This window comes from Wasmannia auropunctata, unplaced genomic scaffold, assembly GCF_000956235.1.
Source record: "Wasmannia auropunctata unplaced genomic scaffold, wasmannia.A_1.0 LD336052.1, whole genome shotgun sequence".
Taxonomy (NCBI): Eukaryota; Metazoa; Arthropoda; class Insecta; order Hymenoptera; family Formicidae; genus Wasmannia; species Wasmannia auropunctata.
Window position 1 is genome coordinate 836,159 of NW_012026838.1, and position 23,176 is coordinate 859,334.

At 45.2% G+C, this 23,176-nt stretch overlaps 4 protein-coding genes across 6 annotated transcripts; 2 read left to right on the plus strand and 2 right to left on the minus strand.

Annotated features, from left to right (window-relative positions):
- Nucleotides 1-10,481: 10,481 nt before the first annotated feature.
- LOC105451403 (tetratricopeptide repeat protein 36 homolog) lies at nt 10,482-13,912 on the plus strand. Its single transcript, XM_011691824.1, has 3 exons — nt 10,482-10,649; nt 12,763-12,963; nt 13,060-13,912. Exons 1-3 carry the CDS (start codon nt 10,541-10,543, stop codon nt 13,308-13,310), a joined length of 561 nt encoding a protein of 186 aa, XP_011690126.1. The 5' UTR covers nt 10,482-10,540; the 3' UTR covers nt 13,311-13,912.
- LOC105451402 (translocation protein SEC62) lies at nt 13,345-16,312 on the minus strand. The gene is made up of 5 exons (XM_011691822.1): nt 15,957-16,312; nt 15,084-15,539; nt 14,647-14,994; nt 14,462-14,562; nt 13,345-14,382 (listed from the first exon to the last, which is right to left on the minus strand). Exons 1-5 carry the CDS (start codon nt 15,990-15,992, stop codon nt 14,220-14,222), a joined length of 1,104 nt encoding a protein of 367 aa, XP_011690124.1. The 5' UTR covers nt 15,993-16,312; the 3' UTR covers nt 13,345-14,219.
- Nucleotides 16,313-17,140: 828 nt separating this feature from the next.
- LOC105451406 (suppressor of fused homolog) lies at nt 17,141-21,169 on the plus strand. Its single transcript, XM_011691829.1, has 7 exons — nt 17,141-17,493; nt 18,004-18,096; nt 18,928-19,237; nt 19,457-19,692; nt 19,808-20,029; nt 20,111-20,318; nt 20,524-21,169. Exons 1-7 carry the CDS (start codon nt 17,291-17,293, stop codon nt 20,587-20,589), a joined length of 1,338 nt encoding a protein of 445 aa, XP_011690131.1. The 5' UTR covers nt 17,141-17,290; the 3' UTR covers nt 20,590-21,169.
- Nucleotides 21,075-23,129, minus strand: LOC105451405. Of its 3 annotated transcripts, none has more exons than XM_011691828.1 (4): nt 22,806-23,129; nt 22,291-22,473; nt 21,737-21,841; nt 21,245-21,331 (listed from the first exon to the last, which is right to left on the minus strand). In XM_011691828.1, the coding sequence occupies exons 1-3, from the start codon at nt 22,965-22,967 to the stop codon at nt 21,764-21,766; spliced, it is 423 nt and encodes a 140-aa protein (XP_011690130.1). In that variant the 5' UTR covers nt 22,968-23,129; the 3' UTR covers nt 21,245-21,331; nt 21,737-21,763. The 3 variants fall into 3 exon arrangements, with proteins under 3 accessions (XP_011690128.1, XP_011690130.1, XP_011690129.1); XM_011691827.1 differs by having other exon boundaries at nt 22,279-22,473; XM_011691826.1 differs by lacking the exon at nt 21,737-21,841 and having other exon boundaries at nt 21,075-21,331.
- Between the last annotated feature and the right edge of the window lie 47 nt (nt 23,130-23,176).

A 23,176-nucleotide genomic window follows, 5' to 3' on the forward strand; every position in this document is an offset into this window, starting at 1 on the left:
TTTCTCTTTTTCTCTCTTTCTCTCCCCGTGCGTGTACACGTGCGTGAATACGTGCGTGCGAGCTCGCGTGAGCGCGTGAGTGGTCGTGGTCGTGATCGCGATCGCGACCGTCGTCGTCACCGGGACATCACGCACCGCCTCCTGCGTGCGCGCATCCTTGCAGTCACGCACCCGTGCTCGCGGTCTCGGTTAGGGTTCACCGGCTGCGCCTGTAAAACCACACTCGTGATTAAATGACACTCGCCGCGGCTCGCGCGCCTCCGGCCGATCCACATCAATCGGTCCCCTCAACCTGTCCCACAAGTTCTTAATCTGCTAATGAATTTCTGCGAATAGATGGTACTCTTGCTGATGCAGAGATTGTTCGAATAAAATTCCTTATATTGCACAAAAATGAAAATACATGTAGGCAAGAAGCATATATATATATATAAGCTACTACTTTATATATTATTCGACACAGTTTCCAAGCGTTCCGAGGAAACTGCAGTATTTCTCAGCAATAGATCTCACTTATATATATAAAATCTACTTAAAACTAATTGAAAGAAAAACCGCGATATAACGGTGAAGCTCAGTTCGCTGCTTTTGATACTCAACATTTGGGAAAACCGACTGCTGCTTCATCTCACGGGAGGGGATCTTATTAACGCGAGGAATGCCGGATCGCATTAATGATTTATGATCCCCCTTCCGCTGTACTCGCGTGTCAAATTCGCTCGTGTGGCTCGCTCGTGTGCCTACGCTCGAGCCTTTCGAATATTTTCAATCATATCATCCCAGTGCACATCGAGGCTATCAGAGACGCGTATCAACTTCTCTCGGACGCATTGCGACCTGATGAGACTTAAGCCAACGTGATGAGCGGTGTGTTTCGGGTCTTCACGAGTCCCGGCGGGGCTGTGTATATAATAGAACGTAACATCCGAGACCGAAGTCACGACCGAAAGCGAAGGAGGACAGAGAGATCGATGGATCCCCCGGTGTTAATGATCAATTAGACCGCGCCTCGCGTCTAGTTACGCGCCGGATAGGCGCGCGTAACTTGACGAGCGATCTGCATGCGCTAACGCCGTTAATTACAACGTCGTTAATTACGAGCGTGTTCAATTGCGCGCGGAAATTGTTTAATAACCGGAGGAGCGGGCGCGCTGTGGCATTACTCGTGCAGACGCAAACGGATACCCGGGTCCGTGTGTATTTATCGCCGGGGTCCGGGCATGAGTAAACCGCCGCCAGAGACTCGCCCGGTCTAACGCCATTAATTATTACGAACAGGGTCAGCCCCGGTAAGTAGAGTGAAGCACGGACGAAGTGAAACACTCGACTCGAGGATCGAGTAAGGAGTCGAGCATGGCTCGAAGCGCCAGGCGGCTCCTCAGCTTCGCGCCAAAACGGAAGAAGACCGGAGATCCGTCCATGCGTTCCGTTTCTTACACTTTCTCGTTAATCGATTTCGAATTTCGATCAATATAGCTTCCGATCGTAACAAAGATCTGCAGTAAAATCAATCACGGTTAATCGCTAATTAGCACTATACTCTTAAGGATTACAGCATGATCCGTTTGTATCGTTTATAAATATGAATGCCCGTGAATTTAACAAGAAAAACACATCGTAATAATTTGTATAGAAAGAGGTAGTATATTTGTCATTATACGTCACTAAAATTCACGTGTAATAAGTTAAATTATTTATAATACTGGAAGAATCGAATTGTTTCCTTTTAAAGAGAAAAGAAGTTCTCTAACAGAGAGGACTCTTACAGGCTCTTTTTGGACATCGAGCTTCTCTCTCGTGGATCCGGCGAGTTATTTGGACTCATTCCTTCCAATCCGGTCACATGCGGTATCCTGATTCGATCCACTCGTCACAGGACCCTCGTCCTTCATTCGTGCGCGCGCGTATACTTTCGATTTCTTTTTTCGTTCGGAGAACGACAGGACTAGGACAGCGCGCGGTAAATTGGGCGATCGCCTCTGACCATCGAGAACTTTTATCCAGGATGGCGAGGACGACGATCGCGTGATCGGCGGCCAGCGAAGCGCACGTCGCGAACGCCACGCTGTTACTGAGCTCGGCGCGCTGGCATTCGCGATGGCCAAACCGAAAGCAGACTGGAGTCAGTTCCGTTCTGGAGGTGAGGCCTATCCGTTACAGAGAAGTCGGGGAGATGGTGATGACGATGCAGAGGCGGCGGTGGTGGACGACGACGAGGAGCAGGAGCGGATACTGAAAAGAAATTCCATTCTCGACGCACCGTGTGCGATTAAATAATATCAGTCCGGCCGTATAGGAAGAAGGTATCGTTACACGAACACAATATCAGTTGTATTCTTGTCCGAGGATAGCTGTACAACAGCAGCGAGCGAGTGATTGTTGGGCATCGGATGTTTTGAATCCTTCTATGAAATTTTTTTTTATCGAGCGATTTAAAAAATTTATACAAATATCTATAAGTCGATGCTTTTGTAAGGATACTCACACAACATGTTAGTTCGAGTCAAAATAAATTCGAGGCTCGAATGGGATAGAAATTAGAGGTACAAAGCACATCCGATTATTTCAGATGTATAATGAAATCTGAAATTATTTCGAATATTAAAGGAACTCCAAGACAGTTTATAGTGCTAAATAGCTGACTTTATTGTAGACAACTTTTACTTTTTAAGAATTCTGAACGTTTCAGGTAATTAAATATTTTCAAGGAAAGTTGTTGGGACGTTCAAGATCTTCATAAATTTCAAGACATTTGAAACTTTCGAGATCGTTCGGGACTTTTAAGAATTTGATTTTGAACAATTTTTTAAGTAATTCGAGTCTTTACGTGATTAAATCGTTTAATCAGGTTTCAAACAGGTTTTCAAACGAGGGATCCGAAATTCCATAGGTATAATGAGGGTTAACCATGTACGGAATTGCACAAGATCGCGAATTATCTGCTACGCTACAGTCGGATCCGCCCCTGCTGAGCGGAGCAGAGGAGCGAGGAAGAGCCCGAAGGAGCGAGTAGGAGCACCGACTCGGTGCGGAGCTGGTCCTTCGACGTCGAGGACCGACCCCGACCGGCGACGCATTTACATATCTCACGTGTAATAACCTCGAAAAAGTTTTAACAATGGCCCGAGGTTCGTCGTGAGGTGTTCGAGCGGGAAAGGCGAGAAGGCATATAGTGACGAGACTGCAGCAGGGGGAAGCGGGATTGAAGGAAGGGAACGTTCAACGAACGAACCGTCTGAAATCTCATAGGATGACAGAGAGGTCACGTTCTAGGACGGGATGCTCGCTAATCAGAAGCTTTTCATGGAATTCTATCAATCAATCATCGAAATCTGTCTCACAACGGAGGAATTATCCCTCCTTTTTAACAGCACTCCGAGAGGCAGTGCGCTGTAATATCAGCCGTCAATTTATTATGAATAATGAAGAATGACGAAGAATAGTTGCTAAATTTCGCTCGTTTTTCTCAATCAGCGTAATCTTACCGAGTTGCCGCTTAACTCGAAGATGTTATTCTTCAAAACGACGTATTAGAGCTACCAGTCTTCTGGCACGCCGCGCCGCGCCGGTCTTCTGCAGTCGCGCAAAAAGCACGCAAAATTGCAATCGCCGTTCTGCCTGAAAAAGAGTTGGGCCGCTCCCGTAAATGGGGAGGGAGGGGGGGAGGGAGAGAGAGAGAGAGAGAACCGTATTCGGAGCTTCGAACTTTCGAAGGGTCGATATTTATGTTTCCTGCCAGTCCGCCGCGGTGATCCGTAACATTATTGCGGGATACCAGGCTGTTTCGGATGTCCGCGCGTATAAGTGTGTATGTACGTGGAAACAAAAAAAGGAACGCGCATAAAAATTCGCCGCGTAATTCCCTCTCGCGTATCGCGCCGTAAATCGGCCCGAGAAAAAAGGGGCCCGCGGTTAAGAAGCGGAGGACCCCGACGACCGCAACGGTGTACTCACTCCGACTTCGCGTTCGAGTGAAGCGAACCAGTAGGAGGTAAAAACAGCGGCGAAAAAAACAGCGAATATATACCGTAAGTAAATCTCGTAACAATAAACGCGCTTATTTTTTTTTTTACAACCAACAGTCCTTGGGATTCTCGGTTTCTCCCCAAAACGAGACTGGCATACGCGGAGCTGTCGAAGCCGTAATAATGTAGAAGACACTTCCTTTCCCGTATGACACAAGAAAGAAATTCAATTGCCTACCCGATGTTAGCTTCGTTTTAGCCGAGTTCTATTATTATACAACCGCATGTATAATCTCAGAAACGAGACAGCTCGCGTTTGATTTCGAGAATGGAAGGATCGCGGCGGCGACGGCGGCGGCGACGTTGTCACGGGAGAGGCAAGAAACGCGAGGTATGTTAGGCGCTATTGCGGCATGGCCAGAGGTGGCCGACGTAGGTATACGTATACGTATGTACGAACGTACGGTTTGTCCGGTTTTCGAGACAAAGAGTTCGTCGAACTCCGAGCCGTTCGATCCGGCGGCGACCGGCTACCGAACGCGTCGCGGTCGTCCGCGTGACGTGCGACGCGTGCACCCACGTGCGAACTTAATGCGCGCACGTGTCGCGCGCGAAAATGCGAGAAGGAAGACGCAGAAATTCCCTCGAAATCGAGATCACGAGGAGGGTCGAGCGCACCGCGCGCGAGGAATCAGCAGTACGAAGAAAGATCATTACAAGGAGTAATATAGTTAAAATCTATGTATGTCGTATAACTCACTTATCATTTATATTGCGAAAGAATTCAGACTTTCGAGGCAACGTGAAAAACACGGGGTTCTTCAAAGGAGAACGACTTCTTCATACATATAAACACGTCAGAAAGAGGGAGGGAGAGGGACAGAGAGAGAGAGAGAGAGAGAGAGAGAGAGAGAGAGAAAGATTGTCTCCTAGAGTGGTAATGTCTGCAGGCCACACCCGGCCACTTTCTCCGCCGAAGCCAAAGTCATTCTCCGGCACCGCAAGTTACTACCCTTAATGACGCAAGCTGCCCACGCGATCTAGCGTGAGACACGTAGTATACGTTTTTGTTTCTCGGCGAGAGAGGTAGAAATGAAAATTACAGGGCGCACAAGAAAGAGTAATTAAGTCCGTCGGTGGCGGACAGGTAGCAAATTATCCGACCCTGACCGAATTTCGATAGAGAAATCCTTGTCCCCGTAAACACTTCGCGGATAGTTCGCGCTAAACCGTTCTCGATTATCATTGCATTATATCTCGTATAATATTTAATACGAATGATAAATGCGTGCCCGTGCATGCAACTATAATTAAATGAAATAACGCAAATATGATCACTTGATCCTCTCGAGTTACCTTCAAATTATTTATTGTAATTAAGCGATGATTTTCGGCCGAAAGAAGCGGACGTCTGAACGACGTCGCTTCATTCGGCCGTGCGAAATTCCTTCCTGCGCCTTAGGGGAACCCTAAAAGTTGCGGTGCGTTGGACCGCGGGCATTCTTCCCTCCCTTTTTCTCCCTCCTTCCTCCCCCCGCCTCTCTCTCTCTCTCTTTCTCGCTCTCTCCCGAATCGGAGAGTGAAGTGGAATAGCTTGCAACCGGTTTCGACCAACTACAGCTAAATAAAGGCATGCACGCACACGCGCGCACACACAGGACGCAAGCAAGGGTAGGACACCGTCGCGTCGTTAATTGCGCTCTCGAAAAACTTCGCTCGCGGATTTTTGTCGCGTTACCGTCGTCTAAGACGGTCCCGAGGCTCTGCAGCGACGCTCGCGTTATTGCGGAAACATTTGCCGCGCGCGGATGAAGAATGCGGTAGCGTCCTGAAGGAAGCGTCCCGGTGACGTGCCGTTAATTCAACGTATATATATATAATTACGAAACATAATGATAGAGAGAAAAAAAGTTCGTGATTCCGAGGAAGAGAGGCTTGTTTTACCCGTCTTCGACTTCGGCCGCGAGATCGTATAGCCTCCCCCCCGAGCGGTAACCGATGAGCGTTGAGCGAACGCGAGGAAAGGATCTGACTCCTTAGGCGCGCGCGCGCGCGTCCTTCCTCTCTCGTAACTTAACCCTTTGATTTTCCTTCTTCTCCCCCGACCTGCGCAACCCGCACGTGCGCTACGGGGTTTGATGGGGGCATCGATAAATCGCGCGCTTCCATCGCGATTCATTTGAATATAAATCCGACTGTCTACGCGCTCTCCCTCGCTTACTGTTACAAGACCCTTTCGCGGGATCGGAAGGGAACGATAATGCTAAGGATGCGGGAAGGAGCGAATGGGCGAAGAGAGGATAAGAGAGACAGGTAGAAAAAGAGAGAGAGAGAGAAGTAGATCCCTCCTTTTTTCCTGTTGCGTATCCGCGCGGTAACCGCAAATCGACCGCGACGGTTGGCCGTGTTGGATTCAGAGCTTTTTGGCGGTCTTATTTGGGCCTGCTCGTCGCCTTCTCTCTTCCTTTCTCTCTCTCTCCTTTCTCTCTCTTTTTTTTCTCTTTTTCCTGATCCTTCGTCTCTCTCTGTTCGGCGGTGATTTTAATACCCTCGCACGATGTCCACGACTCGGGCGGTCCTCTCGGATCGGCGCGGCGCGCCGATCATGCGAGCGCGAACACGAAAATTCATTCGGACGATTTCGTACGCGCGACCGCACCCTCATTTGAAATTCCATCGGCCCGACGATGCTCCTCGCACCGACGAAGAAGATCGCAAGCGTATACGCGTATAGACGACACGCAGGATGCAGCTGCGCCGCGTAACGATCTCGTAAAATTCCGAAACGGTTATTCGCGGCCGGATCGCCCTTGGGCGGAATTTTTTCGCCGAGTAAGATTAACCTCGCATGCGTGTGAAAATAAACAAGTGAACGCATTATGCGTAATTAAATGGAGAAAAATATTCACCCTCGTTCGGCACCGTCCAATCTCGTGCCCCCTTCGCGAGCCGTGTAACAGCCGTTAATTGATATTGTCAAATGCGTAGATCGAGGGAGAAAAAAATCGCGCGCTTCCGTAAAAGAGCAATATGCATTCTACAAGAGTTTAAGATAAGAATAATCATTATAATTTTGTCGTATTAATCTCGACCGTGATGTGTATCTCAACATGAGACGCAGCTCGTACACACGGCTATACTGTCCAAGTGTAATTTTTATTGAAAATAAAGCAACGCAATTGAACGATTTTACATCCCTCGTATACAAGCAAAGGAAAAGAAAATTTTAAAAACTAACATTGCAGTAATATATTGTTGAATAATTACTAACGATAAATAAAAAGTGCAGATTACATTAAAAGATATACATATATTTAGGGACAAATTAATATCTAATGCGTGCAAATAGAAGAATGTATAAAATAACAAATCCTAAAATTATTGTTTCGTCTCATTATTAGCAGGAGATCCTCGTTATCTAAAAAAAAATCTAGTCATTTTTATACTTATCTCATTATCGCTTTCAATCAAATACTTGCAGTTTTATTATTCCGTTGTTATACTTTGTTGTTTTTATTTATTTTTAAAGGCTTAATGTTAAAAGAACTTTTGACTTGCGACTTCATTTTCTTTTTTGTTCACGTACGTCTGCCGTGAGTATGCATACGATAGTTTAATATTACTCTAACAAGATCTCAAGCACAGCGTCTGCGGAATTATTATTGATTGGATGATTGGTGTACGTTGAAGAGGTGAGTTCTTAAATTCACTCATACACACGCACTAAACATTAATAAGTACCTAAATGTACGTTGCGCTTTACTTATTGTTAAAATATTAATTAGCCGATGATGTATTGCAATATTGGTTTTAACCGCGCTTTATGTCCGGCGTCGGACGCACGGAGAGCGCGGCGCGCATTATTCAAGGGACTTTTATTAGGCCGGCCAAGGCCGAAAGCTCCAGCGCGGCGGAGCCCGCATCCGGGGAAGTCGACGAGAGGAAGGCGTGTATCGCGCGCGCAGACACGAAAGAGGGCCGGTCTTCTTATAACCATAAATATCGCGCATAAATGCATGTAGCGCGATGCTCCATAAATCCGACGCCGTCCGCCGAACCGAAAAACGCGTGCCTTTTGCGCGCTCGCCACGAATGGCGTCTGCAATTAAACGCGCGTAATTATCCCAATTCGCTGCATTATTAGCGATATTATACTCTCGTCCTTGTGGAAGTGAATCCAGAGGATCCTGATTCTCGGGTGAGCGGCGTAAGTCAAAATCTTTGATTTTCTCAAGCTCGGTCGAGAGGTTGCAGGACGGCTCGGCTCTTCGCACGGTCCTCGACGGCTCGACGTATATCGATTCGATAAGGACGACTCGATGGCATGTTTGACGCGCGCGATGTACGGGCCTTTCTTTCATGTACAATAAAATCTCCAGGGACGGCGGGGAGAGGATAGGTGGAAAGAAGGGGGAAGAAGGGGGACCCGCACGGGTGAGCTCGCTGCCCCGCGTGTCTACGCGCGCTCACGACGGGCTAACGATATTTATTATACGTCGGCGATGAATTATGGGCCGTTAAGTCCGCCGTCGTGACGGGACGGAACCGGGGCCCTTCGGCCCCGCGCGCGCGCGTAGCGAGCTGGCATCGCCACTGCGCCCCGGCCGCCCCCGAGGGAGGAAAAACGCGCGCGGGACGGAGCGCGGATACGGCCGCGCGCCGCGCGCGAAATGAAATATTTATTCCATTACGAGACGCGCACAGCCTCGTATTGTAATGCGCTGAACCGTGCTGCGCTTTCGCGGCCTGCCGTGCGTCGGCGAGTCCGTCGGGTTATCGCGATACGTTCGCCAAGGGGCCGCAATAAGGGAGAGGCTGCCCGATTATCGCGCTGATTTCTATTTCGAGGTGCGTTTGCCACGATGCTCTCTCCCGCATCACGCTTTTTGCTGATGTTGTTCATTCTCTCAAAAATCCCTTTCAAACTTCTTATATCATAAATTACAGACACAATGCGTAAAGAGGCTAAAGCGAACCGAATCGCAGGTGCATAACAATTGAATTATACACGGAGAGAATTTCCTTTTAAAATTTACCCTGAAAATCATGTTAATTGTGAGACAATATAGTATTTAGGTAAATTTTACTGTGCACTACAATAAATTTTACTGCGAAATCTTATTGTAGTGCACAGTAAAATTTGCCTAAATACTATATTGTCCCATAATTAACATGATTTGCAGGGTAAATTTAAAAAAAAATTCTCTCCGTGTACAGAGCAACAAAAAAGCAAAAAAAAAGAAAAGAAAAGAAAAAATATATTACAAACAGATCTCTGGAAAAGTGGAATGTCGCGCTATTTGCCGATAACATGATAGGTTGAACATAACGAGTAGAGATTAACAAGATTTAACAAAGCGCCAGAGATCGCTGATTACTGACAATTACACGATCCGAACTCTGAACCGCAAGTCTATTGTCATACGCGACCTCGCGGAGAACGAGGAGAGGCAATATCTCACGATCGCGAGTTATTTTCGAGTCGAATCGCCCTGGAACGAACGGCTCTCGTTCATGGAGTTCGCCGGCGCTAATTCAGCTTCCGTGATGAGGGAAAACCTTCGACGTGATCCTCCCGCTTCCTCGCGATCCACTCTATCCGTGGGAAAGTGCGCGCGGACGACGAGACCGTTTAACAGTCCCCTGGTAACGGTAACGACGGAGTCGGCGGCGACGCGAGGAATCGCGAAAAATCGCGCGCTTCGAGCCTTGGCAAACGAGCTGAGCGCGCGCGCGCGCGCGCGCGCGCGCGCGCTTAATGACGAACAAACGGGACGCGCGTTGGAGTCCCGTAGTCGATTTTCGTCGAAAACCGGCTCCGCGAGTCGGCTTCCCGGTCGTCTCTCGCGCGCGGTTACGCCCGTCGAAATGAGAGAGGCATAATCTGCCTCGCCGCGCGTCAAATCGCACCGTTTACTGTTACGATAGGCGGGAAATATAGCGATTGAACGTTCAGCCGGCGGTTTCCCGGATGATCTGTCTTGCTCGCGACGAGCGTAATTTATGAGGGATTCCCGAAATTAATGATACCCCGCGATGCCTTCGCTCGACTCACGATTTTTTGCGTGGCGTAACGAGTTGCGCGGACGCGGCGTCGCCGGGATAAGTTAATTAAAAGTCAAATGTTAATTCAAATGAATTAATCATGATTAGGAGTCGACCGGGATTTTTGTCCCTTCGGCGACGAGGGGATCGTTAACGACGTTAACTATGTTGCATCGCGAGTGGCATTCCTGAAAATCCCGCGCGGAGGATTTATCGACGTTCAATGCCGGCTTCTTGCCGGAATCGGTTGGAATTGATATCCGTTCTCGCGCGCCGCTTAATACTTGCGTAATCGGCCAAGTGGCTGAGTAGCGGCGGCTTGGAAAATCTACGAGCCCACGTTTGTATCCGTGTGTTAAAGTGAAACTCCCGCCGCTAATCCGTATATACGACATGCCCAGTCGGACGACATTCCGGATCTATTAATCTATGACGCAACGCGATTAACTTACGACGGACGACAAACAGAAACGAGTTTCCGTCCCGAACTCGATGGAAGTGTCGAGATATCGGAATTGTTAGTCGACATCATGGAGAGCCTGAGCGAAGGTGACAGGGCTGTCTTGAAGACGATCTTCGATCCGTTTCAGCCACTCGGTCCAACCGACTTTTCGAGTCTCTCGGTTTTCCAGGAAGTCGGTATGTGACTAGCGACAGCGTGATATAGCAATTATTAAAATCCATGTTGTGATCTCTTTCAGAACGTTTCAAATAATGAATTTCTTCTTTATGATAAGTGTTTTTGCTATAAGATATTAAAAAAGTTTTATACAAATAGTAAATTTAATATTATTTTTTCGTATAATGTTTTATAATTGATAAAAAAATACGTACCAGAAATTCGTTAAATTTTAAATGTTCCAATTAAAATCTGAAGATAATTATAATATGGGTGGTGATCTCCTTTGTAATTCTCCTCCGCCGCGCGCGATTTAAAGCCGAGATTGCCACTCAATCTTACAATTAATGACGGTAGTATAGTCGAGACACTTGTTGCACTAGTTGGACACAATTCAAACCGCAGGTTCGCTCGAAAAATCCGCGGATGCTTAAAGCCCGCGGGTAACCGCATTCGTCTGGCGCGAAGTATATTCCGGCGCGCGCCATTCTCACGCGAGACATTCATATCGTCATGAATATGCAAGGAACCGCGCATATGTAAGAACAGATAAAGTTTCTTGTTGTTGTATCCTCAAGGCTACGCTCTGCAGAGCGAATAAAATTATACGGAAAATTTCACATTGCCATCCAATTGCTTGTGTAAACGGTGTATCATGCATACAAATTAAAAATCGATATAATATAAAATTGCGTATTTCATAGTTTTTCTTAAAGGTAGCTATATATATATATATATATATAAATATATATATATATACATATATATATATATATTCTTTATATTAATTATAAAATGAGCTCATTATTTTGTAAAAATAAAAATAAGATCCAGAAAAATTAACATTTTACGAGTTAAGTAGATAAATAAATATTGGGTTGTACACACGTATTTATACATTCGTGTTTCTGCCAATAGATATAATAATGTTATGGTACAGTGACTACTGTCCAATCATTTTAGACAAGTACTATTCTGAATCCTCTACGCATTCATTTAAAAAGAATTGGATCAAATTTGATATTGCGCTCGTTGATATATAATTTTGAAGATGGTGGAGAAATAAGGTGCATTATCGGCATCTGATCCTTTCTATTACCGGCTACCGCAGAGGTAAGAACGCAACGCAAAAAAAAAGAAACAAACCGCAAAAAGAAAATCGCTAACCGCATCTCCATTTGCGATTTGCTGCTAAAGAGCAACGAAAGCGATCTATTTTTTTTGAACGAATGATAACAAGCGATGAAAAGTGGATCGTTTGCAACAAAGGGAAGTTGAGCGGAAAAAATTCTGCAACGAGCAAAGCGATTCGCTTAGCCACGATGGAGGTCATGCTGTGTGTCTGATGAGACTGGAAAGTACTGGTGGATATTATGAAAATTTGTATACCGTGAATTTCTTCCATCGAGTCAAACGATTCGAATAAATGCGCCCAATTGGACAAACTAAAGGCAGCAATCGACGAGGAACGTTCAGAATTGGCTAACAGAAGGACGTCGTGCCCCACAAGGACAGTGCCAGACCGCATGTCGCTCTGGTAAAAATTGTTACAGCTCGGTCGAGATGTTCTACCCCATTTCGCCATATTCATCTGACCTCGCATCTTCAGATTACCGCTTATTACGGAATTTCTTTAACGGCACGGACTAACTCCACCTCTTTGGAAAATTGTTAAATCTGTCGTGAACGATTCCTCGCTCAAAAAGCTAGAAAATTCTGGGAGGATGGAATCATGAAATTACATTTAAATGATTGTCAAAAATTACAAAAATAATAAAATATGTTAATAAAGATCCATTTCTGTATACAAATTTGAATGCTGCTTGAAAAAGAATAAATATGCTGTTATTATATGTTGTTTATGTATGCTTCAAGAAAATAAATAAATAAATAAATACATGTTACAATCCACTATCGTTTTACATTTTATGTCAAAATTAATAAAGAATAAAATCTTACATGCATTATACATTTCGATCATAAAACTGTAAACTTTTTATTTGAAATATTTTCTTCTGAAGTGTTAAACATTTGAAATATTTCGGGTTCACAATTATAAAGCAAAACTCTCTGTATATATTCATATAAAAAGCTATGCGTAATATAAAACATCTTTTTCAATATTTTGATCAGAAGAGACGACGGATATCTTTGAGGAAGATCGCTTAGAACCGGATGTACTAGACATCGTGAAGAACGCGATAGTCTGCGCGGAGGCGAAGAACTTTGACGAATCTTTCCGGCTTTTCAACGAGGCATTGAAACTGGCACCTGAATCGCCGTCGATCTTAAATGACAGAGCGCAAGCGTTACGTCTGGCGAATCGAGACGAAGGTACGGTTAGTCACGATATCGAAACTGAATCTCTATAAAAATTTTATAGATAGGAGAGAATTGCAACTCTCGATTGTCGCGCAAATTGTCATTCAGATGCATTGAGGGATCTGCATCTGGCGGTGGAACTGAGCGAAGGAAAAGGAAGGGCGGGCATCCAGGCGCTCTGTCAACGCGGCGCCCTTTACCGTTGGATGGAGCAGGATGACAAGGCCAGGGAGGATTTCACCCGCGCGGCCAAGGCTGGCTCGAGCTTCGCGAAGTCGCAACTGGTCGCTCTGAATCCTTACGCGGCTATGTGCAACGCGATGCTGCGCAAGATGACACACCAATCGACCCCGGTCTAACGAGGGATTGCAGGTCAAAACAATTGCGATTTAATAGATATATAACGCTTTATTTTATTTTTATTTCCATATAGATAAATCCACGAGCGGGATTCCAACAAGACCTGACTCGAGATCAGATCCTGATATAATGATAATCGTAAAAGTAATAATATAATAATAATAGTAATAATAACAATAATTATTATTGGAAATTTCGCATAAAAATATAAATTATCTGTATTAAACCCGGAATATATATTCGTCTGTAAAATCGGGCCTAATTTCTCTGCTAAAAAAGGAACTCGCGCTAAATCGCCGAACAACGAAGAAAACGTCAAGTTCTGTTACCCGTAAAGATTCCTTCTCTTCCAGCTAAATTAGTTCTCCTTAGATTTCTCGAAGATTTACATCTAACGCGGAGAGAACTCTCGGTGCGTAATTAATTAACTACATTGTCGGTAGACATTGATCGCATTGAGAGAGATTGAAGACTTTGAACTGTTACCCACAATTTATTCAACGGAAACTGATAACGAAATTACGCCTAATACGATTTCTTCATTTTACACACATATGTTTTATATATCTATATGTATATATAGAATAAAATATGTGCCTTATATCACGCTTATGCTTTTCAGAGACAGTACTTTATTACATTCACGCCAGTTTAAACGGGAAATTCTCTCCATGCAAAAAAAGTCACAAGCGATTTTTTTTTTCCCCCCCACTCGTTCATGATCGTACCTCTTAAATGCAAGAAATGTGGAGAATCTGCTACGGTCGGTTCCTTAGATATTCGTGCGTCGAATTCGACACTTCGGATTAACTCACCGCAAGCATATATCGGTTTCGGTGATGATTAATGCGACAATTAATACAGCTGTTTGTCCCAACAAACATGAAGCTATCTACTGCTCTCACGTTTTAAACCATAACGAACTCTCGACTCGTGTTAGATTTTTCGCTCTCCGAACCTTCCTCGCTGCCGTCCTCCCCCTCGGCCGAATCCGACGACGTTTTCCTCTCTTCGCTGGGCAAGGATAACTCCTCGTTAGACGCTTCCGTCGTTACAGGTTCTTTCTCTTCTCTGAGGGCACAAAAGTATGAAGAATTAGAGAGATATTATTACATTTCATATCTTATCCAATGCGGATCTCAAGACTTACTGAACTAATGGCGCGTCCTCGGAGTCGGAATCCTTCTCTTTCCTTCGTTTCTTTTTGTTGCTCTTCTTATCGCCGTCCGACGTGGGGCCGTAATATTCGTACTGCAAGGATATTGTTAAATCATATTTCAAATTGAAATGTTCGTCACTGCGATCGATGAAAGAACGGAATCGATGTCTGCTAACCTGATACAATGGCCAGAAGGACGCGAAGAAGCCAACGTCGGCTGTCAGGTTAGGTAGCAGCCACAGGTGACATCTACCCAGCGTGGGTACCCACAGAAGACAGAATACGATCATTCTAATGATAGCCAGGGCTAATATAAATACGAGAAATCCCGCAGCGGCGACACTTAGATAGTAAACTCCATGACGAATGGTCAGGGGCCACAGCGGGAAGAGACAGACTCCTATTGCACCTAAGACTACAAGCGTACCGAAGAACCAATAATACACAGGAATCGGCTCGTATATCCACACATACGCGTCATTACAATCCACAAAGTACTGTTCCATGTGCATTTCTAGTCTTACCTGAAAACAAAATACGTCTCCTATTATATTAAAAAAAAAAAGGATGATGGAGGAGAATTTTAACGGCACGAATGAACCTTTGCACTTACTTTTGGCTTCTTCTTATGCTCCTTCCGTTCGTCGATTTTCTCCTCGCCCTTCTCTTCCTTCTCCTTCACCACAGCCGTTTCTTTGCTCTCCTTGGAGTCCTCCTTGTCCGTGGCTTTCTTCTCCTCCTTCGTATCCTTAGTCTTCTTCTTAATCCCCCGCATTTTGTTGAGCTCCTCCTCCGAGATCACCACCTTCTTGGCTCTGTGAAAGAACTTGTGCCTTAGCATCAGGTCCAAGAATTGGGAGACCTGCTCGCGGCTCTCGAACACCGTGCTCCAGGGTGAATTTTCCAGCAGGGCATCGATCGCGCGCGACCCAGTGAAATACTCGACATTGTGAGTCCTATCGAACTTGGTCTTCTTCGACGGTACATTACTGCGGATCCACTTGGCCACCGCGTATTCCTCCTTGGACGGTTTGTCCTGGGCGACCTTAGGATCCAAGCAGCCTACTTCCTGTTACAGAAACGACAATGCGGTATCCGTTGAAACGGTTCGTCTGAGGCGAGAAACGGGCTAAAAGAACGCAGAGAAGACACGCGACATTTGGATTGACACAAGCGGAAGAGGAGCGGGGGAAAGGGGGAGGGGGTGGAGATGGGGAAACGATGCGAGCTGTAAATTTCCGATCCTCCTCGCGCTCGCCCGACCGCGGGGAAGCTCGTGGGAAGCATCTCGGTCGGGGGATCTGTCTACGTCACTCGCGGAGCGGCGCTTATCGATGCTGACACGTTTCGCAGATCGACACGGATCGCGCGCGGCGACGCGCGAATCGGCGCCTCGGGTCGGCCGCGAACGTCGGCGCGCCACGTCCTGGTACCACGACCCGCCGCGTGCGATTCTCGCCCACGGCATATGCGTGTACATACTCACGTCTTTGCGCTTCCTGTTTTTCCTGCGCTCCGCCATGCTGTAAATCCCGTGTCACGCTTGCGCGCACAGATCCGCTGCTCACGCTGCCGGCCGCCGAAGCTGCTGCTGCTGCTGCTGCTGCTGCGAACTGGCATATGCGAACACCGCGAACGCGTGCCCTGAGCAATCACGGTGGTGGCAACGCGGAAACGACCCCCTTTGACGTCGTCCACGTTCACAGCCCTCCCCTTCCTTCGCCTCCTTCCCTTTTCTCCTCTCTGCACCTTCGGCCCGACGAGATCTATTCGTCCTTCTCGGGGGCGGGGGGGGAGGGGGAAACGGGATTACGGGACACCACCTGGTGTTTATACTCCGATTTGCAAACTGGGAATGAGAGAATAGCAGTAGCGCCGGTCGAAGAAGTTTAGTGGCGCATCTGGGAAGCTTCTAGAAAGGTCGTGGAACTAATGACGTGATCCAGCAATGGAGCCTCAATGGACCATCGAGCCATCGAGGAGGATAACCGAAGAACGATGATGACATTGTCGCCCCCGATCGAACGTTGTCACCTACGTCAAGTTGTCATCGTTTTATTGTCCATTTATCACGATTTTTTATTGCCGTTTTATCCATTATTTATGGATCTATTAATTTAAATAAAGATTGCGAAAAATTCAACGTATGTATATACATATACATATATACATACTATAAAAGACCACTGCATATTCGAATTTTTAATTTAAAAAAAAAAAAGAAAAATAAAGATACGTGTGTCAAAACAAAATACGTATATTAGAATATTGATTATTAATTTATTACAATTATTTTTATGATAGTTCTTATTAATTTATATATACATATATATGTATATGATTGGCTATCATTTGTGCGTTATCTAATCTTTTTACGTACGATATGGGACATATGGAAATAAATTTTGTGTAACAGAAAACGCGTAACGCTTCCGATTGGTTACGCGTTACGCGTATAGCGCGCGTGCATTCGAACCCCACTTTAGCGGAGACTCAAACCCCACTTAGCGAAGATTCGAACCCAACTTAGCAGAGACTCGAACCACATTTTAGCGGAGCTACGGTGGATGCAGATCATGCAGCTGCGCGTTTTAGTAACTCTCTCCGCCTGTAGAAAGTGTTGCTCTCGAGATCCCCGTTCGCCTGCCGATCTGTCGTCTTAGGCTATACGAGGAGACGAAATCACGCTTTTGTTTGTCAGTGCTGTTCTGTTGCCCCGTCGCCCGCTGGTGCGTTTCGAACTGTGCGTCGCCGTCGCGTGCGTGACAATTGCGGGTAAACAAAGGCGCGTATACTCGGGCGTGCATCATCGAGGGTTTTATGTACGGCGCGAGGATGCGCGAGCGCGACGAGTACTCCAGGTGTTTCCTGACGGGCCAGCCGGCCCAGGTTCCGCTGCTGCCGCCACCGCCGTTGCCGCCGCCGCCACGGGCTCCGGGCTTGGACGCTCTGCACAGCCTCTGCAAGCAGATCTACCCGGACCAGAGCAATCCGCTGACAGTCACGGCGATCGTGAAATACTGGTAAGAACCCGGCGATGACGCCGATTGCTCTCGCCGAGGTGCTCTCAGGTCTCAGGGGACCGTTCGTTTCACCGAGGGTGACAGGTGGCCCGCGATACTCGGCGATTGGTGTGTCTTGCTGGGCAGTCGATTAATTAATTTCGTGCGCTTTCGAAGCCCTCATTTTAGCAGTTATTCTATCAATTGTATCTAATTTATCAATTTTATTTCATCTGATTGCTCTCGTTTCGTGCACGTCAATTCTCTCTATGTTGTTTTCCGACTATCGTCTGCATGGAACGCTCGCGCCAGATCTCCTGCGAATCGTCATATCAAGTTTCTCATCGAGTCGATGCCCTGAAATCGTTGTGTATCGTACTGCGCCAGATACGCTTCTCGTCGAGGCATCGAAACTCGGGTTTTCCCGTTCCTCCCTCGCGAGAAAAGGCGATTACAACGACTATATTTAGCCTCCCCTTTTACACCCGTAAAACCGGATATCCTGTCAGCTGACTTGAATTTTCCCTTTAGGTTAGGAGGACCTGATCCCCTCGACTACATCAGCATGTACGCAAATTCGGGATATCCCGACCTCGGAGTACCTCCGCACTGGCATTACATCAGGTGAGAGAATGTTTATACCATTGTCAAATTTAAGATCTATACAGGACGTATTTCGTGTCGAATTTAAAAACCTGGAGTAATTTCTGCAGTTTAATTTAAAATTCAAGAAGCAAGTGACTAAATTTGCCTTAAAGAAGATTTTTACATATTTTTTTTTTATCTCCTCACATGTGGATTTAATATATTATCCGGGATACGCTTGTATCGAATGAGGGATATAATTTAAGACTCGCATGTTCGTTAGGTTTAAGCGGGAATATTAATTGTGGCAGATGCGCGATATGTAGACGCTACCGTTTTCATTCCGATGTTTCATTGGAATCTGTGTGCGGAATGACGAATGATCTTCCGCCAAAGGGTGCGGGTTCTTTCCCTTTTTTTTTCCTCCTTCCGCGCCGGCGGCCCTTGCTTCTTCAATTTCAGGACAGCTGTTCTAATACTGCTCCGCGTCTTCTCTATATATAGAGAGCGCGTAGGGTACAGGAGGAACAAAGTCGTTTAAAGCGCGGGGTGTCGGAAATAGAAGCGCCGGACTTCCCCTTTTTCGTCTGCGCCGGCTAATTATACTTTGCCATTGACGGAAAGTCTATGTATCTTTCTCTTTTTGCGCGGGATATCGCTGAGACTCTTTTTCTCTCTTGCAGTAATATTTTTTTTTTTTCAATGCTCCCCCGAGTCGCCGGCTATTTAATTCACAACGCGATTTTTATTTAGAAATTATCTTTGAAAAGAGGAGTATGATATAAGGAAAACGTGATGTACAGTGATATTTATTTTACGTTTTAGCTATGTTTTGTTTAAATCTTTACGCTATGTTTTGTTTAAATGCAGTTTAGGATTGTCCGACTTACACGGCGACGGCCGATTACATCCGAAGCCTGCCCCAGGCCGTTCCAGCGGATTCGGATTCGAGCTGACCTTCCGTCTCGCTCGCGAGAGGGGCGAGACGACGCCGCCCACGTGGCCGGCAAACGTGATGCAGCAATTGGCCAAATATGTTTTCAATTCCGGGAACACGCTGATGCCGGGCGACCACGTATCTTGGCACGCTCCGCTGGACGGCAGAAACGGTTGTATCACCCAGATTTTGATGGGACAGGACCCGCAGCTTCCAACGTCAATCTCGACGCCCCACGGCGATGTATGTCGCACAAAAAACTCAAGCCCGTATGAAATATGACGGTTTGATGAGTTTCTCAGACTCGTTAAAATTTTTACGTCAGATAAATAAAATTTGTAGCTTGTCGATTGCGTTTATAGTTTTAAATCGCGAATCAAGTAAAGGAAACAGACGCTTATGCTTTAAATAGCGAGGATAGCTCGGCACGTTGTTACATATGTTTCCTTATTGTTGGAAAAGGTCTCGTTTGTTCAAATCGTCGGCGTTACTTCTGAGGAACTGCAGGCGGCACAACACTGGAACGGTCTGGGTGTCGTTAATTTGCTTAGAAGCGCGAGGGGCTGCGGTCCATGGTTAGTCACCGACATGAGAAGAATGCACTCCGCCATGGAGGACGATCCCTCTATAGCAGAGAAGATCCAATGCGGCATCGAAAGAGACGGGTCGAATACCAGCGGCGTGTCCGCCAAATGTTGGTGAGTTGATGATAGCTGATCCTCAACAAAATCGAGGAAACAGATTAAATATCAATTGTATTGTGAGTTTAGGTACCGTAGCGCATTATGTGTTTTTTTGTTGTTGTTGTTGTAGGTGGGTGCAAATAACGAACGACAGAAGCGCGGAGAGATACAGGGAGAAGAGGGACGATTCCGACGACGACGAGGACGTGAAACCGATCGTGAAAACGGAGAGGCTGTCGCCGTGCGAGCAGCAGGACGCCAACGTCTCCGACGAAAATAGTATTAGAGCTCTGTCCGGACTGCACCTAACATTCAACCTTGAAGCTGGCTCGTTATTGCCGTTGGCGATAAAGTTAGTCATGATAGAAATGGAATTCGTGCGGCGACGCTGCAGCGACGACGTCCGATGAATAATATAATATTGATATTACAGGGGCCGCGTGATGCATGGGAGGCATTTCACGTTCAAATCCATATTGTCTCATTCGGCTGTTACGATAGTTGCGCCATCGGTTACGGGCACTTTTGTGTCCAAAGAGAAGCCGTACGTCGTTCAAGGGCCGTGGCTGCAGGTGCTCCTCTCGGAAGAGCTGTCTGAGAAGATGGCCGAGGAATTCCAAGTTCTGAACGCGCCAGACAAGGTAACAACATGCGAGATTGCTTTGAGATTATTAAAACGACGGTATGCGTTTAGGAAGTCTTGTCGGTAATTTTTCGGAACGTTGATCTAAAAATATCTTCAATGCTACCGTTAATGCCGAAAGTGCCAAATATTATATATATATATATATATATAATATTATAAAAATTATATATGTACATATGTCTTAATATATCTTATTACAGATCCAATTGCCAAAGACGTTTTCTTGGCCGGAACATAATTTAGTCATCACCATCATCAATGATTAAAACTATCAAACGATGCGACACATGAAGAGCATTCTTCATACTGTTTAAATATATTTAAATTAAAGATAGGACAACGAAAGTATTATTAAGCCTCATTGTAGGTCGCGAATCTTTCTATTTATACCTACGACATTTCCCATGACTCTCTAGCATAAGGTTTTATAATTTATAAACGTCATCTTTAACGCGTTTAAATGTTCATCAATGTGCGAAAGCAGATGCGATTTAAAAAAAATAGCGGTGTATTTTTCTACACACGAATATTCCAACGTCTCTCTTTTACAAATTGATGCTTGCTTATACATATATATATACATGAAAAATTTCTAGAATGCTTGTTTAAATAGACAATATTGTTATATCAATGCAAAAACGACATGTAAAAAAGTGTTGCGAATTTTTCATGTATACTTCACTATGTACATAATAACGACATAAATTATATGCTATTTTACGACGAAATTTTATATACGCTTTACACATTGTTATAGATAATAAACGTTTATGTAAATATCTTATAGGGACATTTGTACTTCACAAAAGGAAATCTTATGTAATTATATCAGTTATTCTTTTATGACGCAGATCGATATCGCCTGTTATTTCGTCGCTTTGGCCTTCTGCCCACCTTTCTCTTGGGAAGACAAGCATCCTGGCTGTGACTCCTCGCCGTCGGATTGTTATTATTGCCGCTCTGCGTCACGCGTTGCCCAAACATGTCGAACAGCTTCGTGTGGGGATTCTGAAGTATCGACATGACATTGAGAAATCAATCGCACGTGTCGACGCAACGCATCGAACGGTCGTCATTTTGACATGTAAGAGTGAGAAGTCGCGGTACAAATTTTGACGTTTAAAATCGCGGTAGAAGTGCCACTTTTCATATACACGATGATCACAGCATTGAACATTCGACTTTCGTTACATCCCAACGACTCTCCTGATGAGATACTTTCGCCGTCGGGTGAGTTTTTACATTTACGGATAATATAAACAATTAACGGAACCGTTAAACGTCCGCGTTAAGGGGACATTTAACGTGACGTTTTGTCGGATCAAAAACCAGATAATGCACCATGCGACCACGCGCGAATCTCTGGATCGCGATCGACGTCAAGTCGCAAGAGTAGTCTACAGAGTAGTTTACCTGGTTTTTGCACCGTAGCCTTCCACGTCACACGGCAGCGATATTCCTTGCGAGACGCGCGCACGAACAATTTAAAGTACCTGCACTTCGCCTTGTTTGACGATTCTAAAAAGCAGGGTACCACATTTGCAGGCAGTCGCACAATAGCAACGGGGAGATTTATAATTGGCCAAAACGGGACGTATTTGTGATATTTCATCTTATAAAAAGTTTTTGACAAACGTTATATATAAAAACAAGATATTGGAAAAGAATTTTTCTTTCTTTATTGATTTATTTTTTAAATGCGAGGAAAGTCTCGTTTTGGATCCGATTGGGCAATAAAATGGGATACGGAATTATATTCTCTGAAAACTGAGACCGTTTAAAATTTCGAGTACCTCAGTTATAGAGACCTGACAATTTTTTTATATACTTTTCTGTAGACGTTCAAGGCTGATAAGCGCGATTGTTTACTAATTCGCGAGCGACTCTTAACCCTCCGGATTATCAGGTGCGAATCGCCGCGGCTATTGTTGACAATAATAATTATCGCGGGATACTTTTGTGTGTACCCTCTTGAGAAGGTTCATGAACATCTTGACGGCCCCGGTGCACAAGGCAATGACAATGCAGGCGGAGGCGAAGTCCTCGACGTCATCGCAGCTGATGCTGCTAATGACATTAACGATCCCTCGGAAAACATTGGCGAACGTCTGCATCGTGTCGATGCATAAATCTCTGAAGAAACAGAGCACCTGAAAATTCAATTCTTTCCTGACAATAGTCGCTCGTATGTCCGTGAAATTTTCCTCAAGGAGGAAATATATTATAAGGAAATATATCCAAATAATATATAATTTTTAGATTTTTCTCATTGCACATTTTTAATTACTTAAATCAAAACGCGTCTTTAATTCTAATTAAATTCCTTTTGACTCTCCCGAAATGCGCGGGTTAGAAAACGCGTGCGACTCTAATTTAATATTAAAAAAAAAAACATTTATTTCTCTTTAACCTTTTCGAATCGATATACCTACAACATTCGCGATATATTTAAAATATAATTACTGTACGAACGGATCGTCACCTGAAACATTAATTTCATTATCACGAGTATTAGTTCCATTAGCCTCACGAAGCAGTCGAATATGATGATCAGGATAAGTTCGATGGTCTCCCAAAGCCAATAGGCGACTCGCCACGTGAGCTTTACGAATTGATCGGAGACGCTGGTTATTCGGTTTTTCATGATCAGTCATTGCTGTTAAAATTTAACACTTTGCCATAGAAATTTCACGAAATCGAAACTGAGGCAGTCGCGTCGCTCGTCCGAAATAGCAGAGAAAGAGAGAGAGAAAGAGAAATAAATCTGTTAATTTGAACGAAACAAAAAGCGACGGAGCTTATTGCGCTGTCTGAAATTATCCGCGTACGTTCTGCGAGAAAAAGGATAAACAA

What these genes read in the sequence shown, in the direction of transcription:
- LOC105451405 (XM_011691826.1), bottom strand. Translation starts at nt 22,967, where the DNA reads ATGAAAAACCGAATAACCAGCGTCTCCGATCAATTCGTAAAGCTCACG. An exon ending in TAATGAAATTAATGTTTCAG is followed by an intron (nt 22,474 to 22,805) that starts GTGACGATCCGT and finishes TTGAATTTTCAG; the next exon opens with GTGCTCTGTTTCTTCAGAGA. An exon ending in TCATGAACCTTCTCAAGAGG is followed by an intron (nt 21,332 to 22,290) that starts GTACACACAAAA and finishes TCGATACTTCAG; the next exon opens with AATCCCCACACGAAGCTGTT.
- LOC105451403 (XM_011691824.1), top strand. Translation starts at nt 10,541, where the DNA reads ATGGAGAGCCTGAGCGAAGGTGACAGGGCTGTCTTGAAGACGATCTTC. An exon ending in CTCGGTTTTCCAGGAAGTCG is followed by an intron (nt 10,650 to 12,762) that starts GTATGTGACTAG and finishes TATTTTGATCAG; the next exon opens with AAGAGACGACGGATATCTTT. An exon ending in TCTGGCGAATCGAGACGAAG is followed by an intron (nt 12,964 to 13,059) that starts GTACGGTTAGTC and finishes ATTGTCATTCAG; the next exon opens with ATGCATTGAGGGATCTGCAT.
- LOC105451402 (XM_011691822.1), bottom strand. Translation starts at nt 15,992, where the DNA reads ATGGCGGAGCGCAGGAAAAACAGGAAGCGCAAAGAC. An exon ending in AAAACAGGAAGCGCAAAGAC is followed by an intron (nt 15,540 to 15,956) that starts GTGAGTATGTAC and finishes TTTCTGTAACAG; the next exon opens with GAAGTAGGCTGCTTGGATCC. An exon ending in GAGGACGCGCCATTAGTTCA is followed by an intron (nt 14,383 to 14,461) that starts GTAAGTCTTGAG and finishes TTGTGCCCTCAG; the next exon opens with AGAAGAGAAAGAACCTGTAA.
- LOC105451406 (XM_011691829.1), top strand. Translation starts at nt 17,291, where the DNA reads ATGTACGGCGCGAGGATGCGCGAGCGCGACGAGTACTCCAGGTGTTTC. An exon ending in CCGCACTGGCATTACATCAG is followed by an intron (nt 18,097 to 18,927) that starts GTGAGAGAATGT and finishes GTTTAAATGCAG; the next exon opens with TTTAGGATTGTCCGACTTAC. An exon ending in TTCTGAACGCGCCAGACAAG is followed by an intron (nt 20,319 to 20,523) that starts GTAACAACATGC and finishes ATCTTATTACAG; the next exon opens with ATCCAATTGCCAAAGACGTT.